This window comes from Hipposideros armiger, unplaced genomic scaffold (assembly GCF_001890085.2).
Source record: "Hipposideros armiger isolate ML-2016 unplaced genomic scaffold, ASM189008v1 scaffold_685, whole genome shotgun sequence".
NCBI classification, from domain to species: Eukaryota; Metazoa; Chordata; class Mammalia; order Chiroptera; family Hipposideridae; genus Hipposideros; species Hipposideros armiger.
In genome coordinates, this window is record NW_017732035.1 from 537,719 (window position 1) to 547,305 (window position 9,587).

The 9,587-nt window shown below is 60.5% G+C and overlaps 1 protein-coding gene across 5 annotated transcripts in view; it reads right to left on the reverse strand.

The window, feature by feature from the left end:
• Nucleotides 1-2,607: 2,607 nt before the first annotated feature.
• The window catches only part of TBRG4 (transforming growth factor beta regulator 4), a 7,685-nt gene continuing 705 nt past the window's right edge, over nucleotides 2,608-9,587 (reverse strand). The window contains exons 1-11 of one of the 5 annotated variants that reach the window (XM_019626600.1): nucleotides 9,306-9,581; nucleotides 8,159-8,623; nucleotides 6,300-6,623; nucleotides 5,715-5,886; nucleotides 5,316-5,473; nucleotides 4,851-4,961; nucleotides 4,145-4,289; nucleotides 3,693-3,935; nucleotides 3,447-3,558; nucleotides 3,242-3,356; nucleotides 2,608-2,853 (exon numbers count right to left, since the gene is read on the reverse strand). In XM_019626600.1, coding sequence (XP_019482145.1) covers nucleotides 2,752-2,853; nucleotides 3,242-3,356; nucleotides 3,447-3,558; nucleotides 3,693-3,935; nucleotides 4,145-4,289; nucleotides 4,851-4,961; nucleotides 5,316-5,473; nucleotides 5,715-5,886; nucleotides 6,300-6,623; nucleotides 8,159-8,572 — 1,896 coding nt within the window. In that variant the 5' untranslated portion in view covers nucleotides 8,573-8,623; nucleotides 9,306-9,581 and the 3' untranslated portion in view covers nucleotides 2,608-2,751. Of the gene's footprint in view, nucleotides 2,854-3,241; nucleotides 3,357-3,446; nucleotides 3,559-3,692; nucleotides 3,936-4,144; nucleotides 4,290-4,850; nucleotides 4,962-5,315; nucleotides 5,474-5,714; nucleotides 5,887-6,299; nucleotides 6,624-8,158; nucleotides 8,624-9,125; nucleotides 9,582-9,587 lie in introns of those variants that run through there. The other 4 variants (XM_019626599.1, XM_019626598.1, XM_019626596.1 and 1 more) reach the window with 4 other exon arrangements.

Sequence of the window (9,587 nt, forward strand, 5' to 3'; positions counted from 1 at the left end):
TTTGAAGAAATGAATCAATTATTTGGAAGTTAAAATCTGCCAAAATTCAAGCAAGATGAAATAATCTGAAGTATCTTATAACCATGAAAGAAATAGAATTTGTAATTTTAATGCTCCCCAAAAGAAATCTTCAGGCCCAGATGTTCTCAATAGAATTCTACCAAGTATTTAAAGTAGAATTAACAATTTTAAACAATCTCTTCAAGAAAATAGAAGAGGGAACACTTCCAAACTCATTTTATGAGACAGGAAATACCCTGATACCAAAACCAGGCAAAGATAGTACCCCAACAAACGAACACTGCAGACCAATATCTGTTATGAATTTAGGCACAAAAATTCTCAATAAAACATTGGCAAATCAAACCCAACAACTTATAAAAAAAAATTCTACACCATGACAGTGTAATTTATTCCAGGTGTGCAGGGTGGTTTGACACTTGAAAATCAATGTAACTCTGCATACCAACACACTAAAAAAAATTATATATCAATCGATACAGAAAAAGGACTTGACATAACCCAACAGCCACTCGGATTTTCAAAAACTTTTCAGCAAGTTAACATAAACTTGACGAAGATCATGTACAAAAGCTTCACAGCTAACGCCACACTGGACGGCGAGATGGAATGTCTTCTGACTTCTGGGAGCGAGGCAGGGATGAGTGCTCTCGGCTCTGCTCTGCCCGGTGCCCAGAGTCCCCAGCCTGCATGAGGCCAGAGGAGCCGCTGGGCTGGAGTGCGGGCGGCACGGTGCCGACGCCAGAAAATCATAAAGCTCCTGGAAACAAACGGTCTGAAGGGCACACAGGTGGAGACGTGCTACCCAAGAAAACCATGTCAACTTACAAAGAAAGCAGTGTGGTATTGACATCAAGAAAGTGAAAGTACACGCACCAAGTTAGACAACATATTTGCAAATCATTTACCTGGTAAGAGACTTGTTTCTAGAAATATAAAGAACTTTTAAAATTCAGTAGTAAGACAACGAAACACTGCACAAAAGACCTAAGTAGGTATTTCTGCGAAGATTATGTAAATGAACACAAGCACACAAAGATAAAAAGGTGTCGTTTGTCATCATGGAAATAAAAACCACACCAGTCAGACACCACTTCACACCCACGGAGTAAGTGCCTCATCGGCAGCCCTCGCAGCCCTGGGAGGAAACGCCAGGGGGAACCACCCACCCTGCCGCTCGCTCACTTGGCTGCTGGGATCACTTGGCTGCTGGGAACATGGGGTGACGGCAGTGGCTCTGGAAAAGTTTGGCCACTTCATAGCTCGGCCTCTGAACTCCCTACAACCCAGCAGTTTATGTCAGACAAATGGGAACAGGCCCCCAGTCTAACCGCAGTGACACGCAAGGGACCAGAGGTGCCCGCAGTGACCTGGATGAGCCCCCAGAGAACCGTGGGTGGAGACCCCAGCTCGAAAAGCTATGGGCTCTGACTTCTCCAGGGAACACTCTCGAAATGACGATGTAGACGTGGAGACCAGGTTGGTGGTTGCCGGTGGCTAAGGTCAAGGGGGAGGTTGAGTACCAAGGGCAGCACCGTCGTGTGCGATGTGTTCCCGTGTCCTGGACGAGCTCCCAGAGGAAGCTGGGGAGGCACAGGCACAGCGAGCACCAGGCAGAAGTGGGCGGCGCTGGGCATGGGCAGGATGCCCTTGCGCTTCCTCAGTGGCACCTCCTAGAGGCCCTGAACTGGCCCTGCACCCTGGGCCCTTGTCCCCACTGGTCCTCCCTTTGGAATGCTCTCCATGCTCCCTCATCTAGCCTGGGCGTGGTGTCACCAGCTACAGAAAGCCATCTCTAGCTGCCCCTGCCCCGCCAGCCTGTGTAAATGACAGGTACTCACGTCCTGTGCGCTGGTGCCCAATAACTTCCTCCACCCCAGGCTTTAACGGGAGGGACCACTGGGGAAGGGGCAGGGAACAGCTGGGACGTAGCACCTGGGGCGGTGAGGCAGCCTGTCTCCTCGGCTGCTCCCACTGTCCCCTGGGTCTGTGGCAGTGCCCAGCCTCCCGTCCATTCAGTGCTGTCCTGCCAGCGGGAGTCTGGGGAGAAGCCCGGAAGGGAAGGAAGGGGAAAGCCCCTTTCCTGCCAGCACCAGGCAGCACTGCGGCTGGGTGGCGCCCGTAATGGGGACAACACGCTGACACTCTGGTCTCCCCCACCCCACAGTGACAGTCAAGTGAGCGGTCTTCTGCTCCAGAGCCAGTACCTGAGCGCCCAGCCCTCATGTCACCTGTCGGCACAGGCCATGAGGTCCCCCCAGAATGACTGTGATCACACCCCAATTAGAACCCCAAGCCAGGCACTGACCCTCAACTAGCATCACAAGTCCAGGAGTCGGTCTGTGCTGGACGCAGGCCCTAAGCCACAGGCAGCTATGGACGCACATGAGAAAGGTCCCCTGTGCGTGACAGAGAGAAGCTGGGGCAGATGGGGTGATGGGGCGGTCAGGAAAGGCTGCCCTGCCCATGGGTCGAGGGCACACAGGGCAGAGCCCCAGGGGACCACGTCCCGCCCACCACAGCGGACAGGTGGGCGAGCGCGCAGGGTGGATGGCGCAGGGTTGTGACAGAGCCCGGGAGGCCGCCTGGTGTTGAAAACCAAAACTAAAGATTTATTACCGACGGAAGAGCACCCTGCCACTCAGAGCTGCTGGCCCACCCCCCTCCTGGCTGAGGCCTGTCCCCGAGGGTGCCACCTCCTGCCGCCCAAGGCCCACGCTGGGCCACACGTCACTTGGCCAGCTCCTCTGCCACTGCTTTCCGCATCTTGTCCTTGAGGTAGGCGGCTTTCTGCCATTCAGACTTGAGCTCCAGCCACTCGTAGTAGGGGACCTGTGGGGAGGGTGGAGACGGACCAGTGTGGGCGGGACCCCGGCTTGGCCAGCTGTCGCCCACACCAGAGCCCTGGCCCCCAAATCCCAAAGGAGGCACAGAGCTGGGGTGGGAAGAGCACTGGGCTCGTCAGGGCGCGGAGCTGCGCAGCACCCAGAGTGGCTTCAGGTCTTAAAGGTGGCAGGACCTGTGTGGCCCATAAAGCTCCTCGCAGCACTGTCACTATCCGGACAGGGCAGGACAGGTGACAAAAGCCTCCCAGGTGACAACACCAGGAGGGCACACCCCGCTGCCTCACATCAGGCCCTGCTCACACTGAGTCAGGTGACCATGGAAGCGCCCCCCCTCACGTGAGGGAGACCCCAGCACGCCAGCCGCAGGTACTCACGTCCACCACCAGGAAGCCGGCGGCCAGCACGTGGCGCCGCGCCAGGACGAAGCGGCCCAGCAGGTCTTTGCTCCGGCTGTTGAAGTTGGGGAACTCCCAGCACAGGAAGGCCAGCCTGGGGTGGAGGGAGGGGTGCTGGGTGCTGACAGCGCTCCCTGCCTGAGGGAAGGGCCGCCAGCCCAAGAGCCCAGTAGGGGTCACCCACCTCTTGGCCCCAGGGGGCAGCGGCTGACTCCCAGAGGGCGGGGCGAGGTGGGGGGCCACGAAGTCCCTCAGGGGCAGGAACTGGCCTTCGGCATCCAGCAGCACCTCAGCATCTGGGGGGCGCACGGCACGGAAACATTGGGGACGTGCCCCAGACTGCAGCAGCAGCCCCCGTGGCCCTCTGCTTAGCCCCTGGTGTGGAATGAGCCCCCACACCGACTAGGTCGGAGAGTGGGGGAGCCCTCACCCAGGACCCAGCCGTACTGGGTGACCACCATGAAGCTGCCCCTGTCGGCGCTCCCCAGCAGCCCCTTCAGCGTGTCCTGCAGCTCCTTCTGCAAGGGCGTCACCTTCCTGTCGGCTGACGGCCTGGGGACCATGGCTGAGGTGGGCAACAGGGGGCCTGTGTACTCAGGGTGCTCCAGCCGGGCGCTGCTGTTGACGTGCAGCAGCTTCTGCAAGGTGCTCTGGTCCTTCGGGGACCCGCCGCCTAAGGGGAGGAGGTGTGTGAGAAGGGTGGGGCCCGCTGGTCACCTGAGGGAGAGGACGGAGGAGCAGACGTGGGGGCGCCCTGGCCGGCCCGCCGGCCGCCCATCCCCCGAATCCCACCTCTGCCAGGCAGCAGGGCCCCAGCACGCCAGTTCTGCACTGCTGGCGGGGATGGGCTCAACCCACGAGGAGGGACGCTCCTTTGCTCACCTAGGAAGAGGGTGTGGAAGTCGGGGCGCAGCACGGCCTGCAGCTCGGCCTCCCGCGCCTGCTGCAGCACACACAGGGCCCACAGCACGTCCACCTGCAGGACTGGGTCCAGGCTGGCCAGCTGCGACTCCAGCTTCTCGTGCACCTAGGCAGGGGTGGAGGGTAGGGAATGCAGAGGAGGCTGAGACCAAGGTGGTGACGGGAATGCCGGCTGAGTCCCCCTGGTCAGGCTGGGCTCCCCCAGAAGGCACCAGAAAGCCTCCCTATCCCCAGGACCACTCTGGACAGAAAGAACCTTCGGCTGGGCTTTCCCAGTGTCCCCCCACTGGCAGGGGCCTGTGGCACAGACCAAACCCCAATAACTTTCCCAGTGGGCCCAGGATGGGGGCAGGTGTTTGAGGGCTGGAAAGGGAAGCAGCTGCCAGCTGGGGCGGCGCTTGGTGGGCCAGGGCCAACCCAGTCCACATGTGGGGCACCGGGGCCCTGCCAGCAGGCCTCTGAAGGGGACCACCAAGGTCGCGGGCCTCAGCAGGGCATTAGGGGCGCTATAGGAAGTGGACCTCGAATGCCTGCTCTGGGCCCCAAGCCTAGACCGCGTGTGGTGCCCGCACACAATCCAGATGCCTGCCCTCCACCCCCCACCCCGTCGGGCCTCTGTCCCACCTGAGGGGACAGGGGACAGGGGATGGAGGTGTGAAGACTGTACCAGGCTAAAGAAGCGGTCCTCCTGTTCTGGACGGAAGTTCAGACGGGCGAAGGCCAGGAGCATGTTGCACAGGTGTGGCAGGGTGATGCTCTGGGCTCTGCTCAGGACGTGCTGGGCCACGGGCAGCAGCGTGAGCGCCCCTGCACCCCAGCCCCCCCAGAAGCAACCACCCGCAAAAGCCCGGGGCCCTGGGGAACCATCCCCACACGGCTTCCCAAACCCTCTAGACAGGAAGGCAGTTAGCTCCAACCCACTGCCCGGCTGGACGTTTAGGGAGCTCAGTGGGTTCTCAGCCTTGCTGTCTGCAGGCTCCCCAAAGCTGCCCCAAGATGGTGGGACTCCATTCTCAATTAGTTTTCTCTGACTGAGTGCCATTTCTCAAAATAAGCCAGAATGGGAACCCCAAGGTGCCACCAGGGGTGTTTCCGGCTAGTGGTGCCGAGGCCCGGTGTGAGCCCCGCTCACCTGGGCGAAGGCCTCGAACAGGGGCAGGTTGAGCCACTTGAGGAAGGCGAAGGACTTGGCGCAGCGGGCCACCTCGCCGGACGTGAGGCTGGGCATGTGGGGCAGGAGGTCGGCGGCCAGGCGCTGGAACACCTGCGTCTGGTGGAAGCCGAGTTTGCCTTTGGACAGAGCAGACCCTGGGGGTTACCGGTTGGCCCCCCGCCCCCGCCACCCCTGGCCTCCAGGTCTAGGAGCTCAGTGTCTGTAACCAATTTATCCCTGAGGCCCAGCAGAGGGGATCAGGGCCCATGAGCCACAGTGTTTCTGTGGCAGCCTTTTGGGCCAGTGTCCGCCATGGAGGGGCGGGCACTGAATTTGACATGGCTGCGGCCAGAGCGCCCGCCCCGCGCAGGGACTCACCGTAGGCGTAGGCCAGGTCCAGCAGGATGCCTTTGGTCAGGGGAAAGGGCTTCTGCACCAGATGGTACGAGACGGCCCGCAGCAAGGGCACCGACCGCCGCTTCTGAGCCGCCAGCGCCACCAGCACCTTCCGCAGCTCGTCAGGGCCGAACTGTTCCACCAGCTCCAGGCACTGTCAACCACAGCCGGCAGGGGTCAGCTCGACGGCCCGAGGGCCAGGGGTCCCATGCAGTGCAGCCCCTGTGAGACAGCAACTGGGCCTAAGCTAACTAAACACTGGCCCATCTGCACAGGGACCGGACGCCATGTCCGCAGCCAAACTTATCCCCAGGTTCCAGGGCAGGGGACCCAGGGCCCATGAGCTGCGGCGCTTGCTGTGGCAGCCATCTGGGCCAGCCCCCGCTACGATGGGAGCGGGCGCTGAATTTGACTCGGCTGCGGCCCGTCTCTAGGAAGTGCTAGCTACAAGCTCAGCCTGGGGGCGCCTAGGCCAGGCCTGTTCCGGGCTCCGTGCACAGGTCCCTCTGGAGGGAGATGAAGGCGCGGGGTCCAGGCTCTGCACCCCCCGCAGCCCGGCCCCAGTACCTTGTCCTCCAGGCGGTTCATCAGCGACTCCGAGAGGTGCCCCGTCTTCACCAGGATGGCCACCAGCGTGCGGGCGTCGTCGATTTCCGCCCAGCGCCGCTCCAGGTGCAGCAGCAGCTCGGCCAGCAGCTCCTGGGAGCCCCGTTCCTGCATGCAGGCGGCACTGGACTCGGCCAGGAAGGCCAGGTGCTTGTACTTGAGCCTGCGCATTCGCCAGCGGACCTCCTGCTCCACTGACCGCAGCTCCTTGGACGCCGCCGGGACCTCCAATGCATACAGGCTCCGGAGCAGCTTCACGAGGGTCCCATGCCAGACGGCGGTTATCTGGAGGGGGCACAGGTAAGGTCACACCTGAGAGCCCGCCGGGCCTGAGCGCTGAGCCTGACCCTCGAGCCTCCAGCAACTCCCGTCAGAGCTGTCTGCTGTCCCCTGCCAGCAGGAGCTGAGCGATGAGTGACAAACCCGACTGATGTGGCTGGTTCGATGGGCCTGGCCAACCCTGCCTGCCACAGACCCGAGCTGTAGGCACAGCTGCCGAGTCCAGACCAAAGTCCTAGTGAAGCGTGTGGGACTGTGACCCGGGGTCACGAGACCTGTAGGCCTTTAAAGGTCAGTTTTGTCATGCAACCCATTCTTTCGCTTATGACAATGGCAAACTTTAGCTACTAAAAACACACTGACCTTTCTCCAAGAAAATAACAAATATTGAGTTGGACAAGCCCTAACCTCTAAACCCCTTTCTTCCAACACGGCAGCTGTCACAGTTCCCTCAGCCTGGAGGCCCGGTGCCTGAAGCTGCACGTGACCCTTTGCCCTGATACGTGTAGGTAAACAGACGCCCACCACCCCAAACACCCCGGCTTTGGGGGATGAGCAGCTGGCTGGGCCGCCTGCTTCCACCACCACCAGCACGTCAGGTCGTGTCACATGGCATCCCCCAGGTCTGTGTGTGAGCGGCAGCAGCACAGCCTGCACCCAGCGGTCTGGAAGCAGCCTTGCCCTCTGCACCCCAGTGCCTCCCTTCCCCTCGGTCTGCTCGGTTTCTGAACAAGATGACCCTGCTGTTCCATGCAGGGTTTCCAGGCCTGAGTGCACCCTCACGCAAGGTGGGAGCGGCTCTGCCGTTTGCTACATCTCCTGGCCCCTGGCCTCAGCCTCGCCACCTGGAAAATGGGACTGCGCCACCAAGGGGAAGTGAGCCCCCACACACCAGGCGGATGGGAACCAGAAGAGCTGCTGTGTTAAGGGCTGGGAAGGAGACGGGCTCTGAACTGAATCTGAATATCACGGAACCCAGGCACCTGTGTCTTTCTGGAGATTTTCTGCATAGCAGGAAGAATTTTTAAAAGAAAGCTTGGTCACCCTTTATGTTGTAAATACTTTGTCCCCAGTTTGTTACTTAAACTTTTGTTACAATTTTGGTCTCCTAAAACTTGCTCCAACTATGTGTGCTCAATAAATAACCAGAATTACAGCCTTAGAACAAGAGGGAACCCAGTTAAGGTAATTTATGATCTTCAAACTTCTCCTTTGAGAATGTGACTGGCCAGACAACACCCAGCCCAGCTCAAGTATCTGGGATATTCCATCAGTCACCGCTGCACCTCCTCCAGCTTTAAGAGTGTCCCCACGGTCAGCCAGGCACTGGGGGCGAGGGTCCACCTGACGAACAGAGAACAGCCATTCCCTGTGCTGATTACTGAGTCCCGGCTGCCGGCCCAACACGAGGACAGCAATCTTCATGTCACCAGCGGTGTGAGGGTGAACACAGAAAGCCCGAGAACGCTCTCTGAGATCTAGGCTGCTGCTGGGACCCCAGGGCCCTGCCATTGTCCGCTTTTCGACTGGTCTGGACCCACCTGACTGTTGACGAGATGGAGCAGTTGCTGAAAGCGGGCATCCTGCAGGAGCCAGGCTTTGTCTGCGGACTTCTCCGACAGCAGGCGAGAGAGCTGGATGAGCGCCAGAGCTGCGTGGTTGTGGTGCAGGCAGTGGCCACCCCCGGCCAGCTCCAGGAGCTGCTCCGGCTGGGTGGCCTTCTCGATGAGCGAGTCCACCTCCTGGCGTTCGGGGTAGGGAGTAAACACCTGTGCCTTCTCCACATGCTGTGACAAGGGACCTGGGAGGCGGGAGCTGGGCGAGGTAACTGAGGACGTCAGGGCCTTATGGGCCACCCTGGCAAGTCTCAGTCGGCCAACTGGAGACCCGGCAGGGGCCAGACGCGTGGCCTCTCTCAGGAGGCACGAGCACTGCTTCACCAGGCGAGCGGCCATGACGGCCTGGGCGGCAGGCGGGTGGGACTCCTAGCAAGTGATTCCAAGGTCCTGAGGAGAGAGAGAGAGGAGAGGCTGCCGAAGGCCACTTCCCAAGTCCTCAACAAGGGAGAAGAACGTGACAAATGACACGGGGTCACAGCTGCACTCGCAGCAAACCAGCCTGAACCTCTGTTTACGTGCACGTGACAGCATTTTCTGAAGCAAGATCTCAGAGGCTGTTTTTCAGTGTGTGATGTCACGTGATGTCACTACACATCAACACCCAGGAGCACTGCAGCCGGGCTGGGGTGTCTCCAGCCATGGCTGAGCTGGGATCACCTAGGCTCAGGTGCAAGGCGCAGCTCTCTCCAAGGGGAGTTTCGCAAGCAGGGTGTGGGCAGCCGCGTTTCTAAACGTTAGAATCCTCAGGGTTCAGAATCAATCAGGAGACAGCGGGACAGGATGTTTTCAATCGGGCTGCTCCTGGAAAACCCTGGGCGCAGGCTCTGCACCCCACAGCTGCCATGGGAACTTGAATCGAGTGAGCTTTCCCAAACCATCAGCCACGCACTTAAAACGCACACAGGCAGACACGTCACTGGCTCCCTCGTCCTGACCGGGCCTCGCCCTTTGTCACGCCCTGGCCGGGCTGGGCCTGCGGCCGGCTCCGCACCTCCCACCGCGGGGCCTAGACGATCACCCCTCGTCTTTGAAGCCCAGAGAACGTTTCCTCCTCCAAGTTGTCACACACCCCACGACGCTGCTTTCAACGGTTTAGTAACAACGCGGCCCAGGCGAGGCACGTGACCAGGGCGCGCGAGAACGCGAGCCGGGGCCTCCGCCCGCCCGCCCGCCGCCGCAGCTCCCGGGTCCCGGGACGTGGCCCGCGGCCGGCGCCGTTTACTTCCACGGGCGCGACCGCTGCGGCCGTGAAGAGCCGGCCGAACCGCAGAGGCGCAGGCCCAGGCCGCACGCGCCAGCGGAAGCGCGGAAGCCGGGCCCGCGGACGCGGAGCGCGACCTGCCCCGTCCCG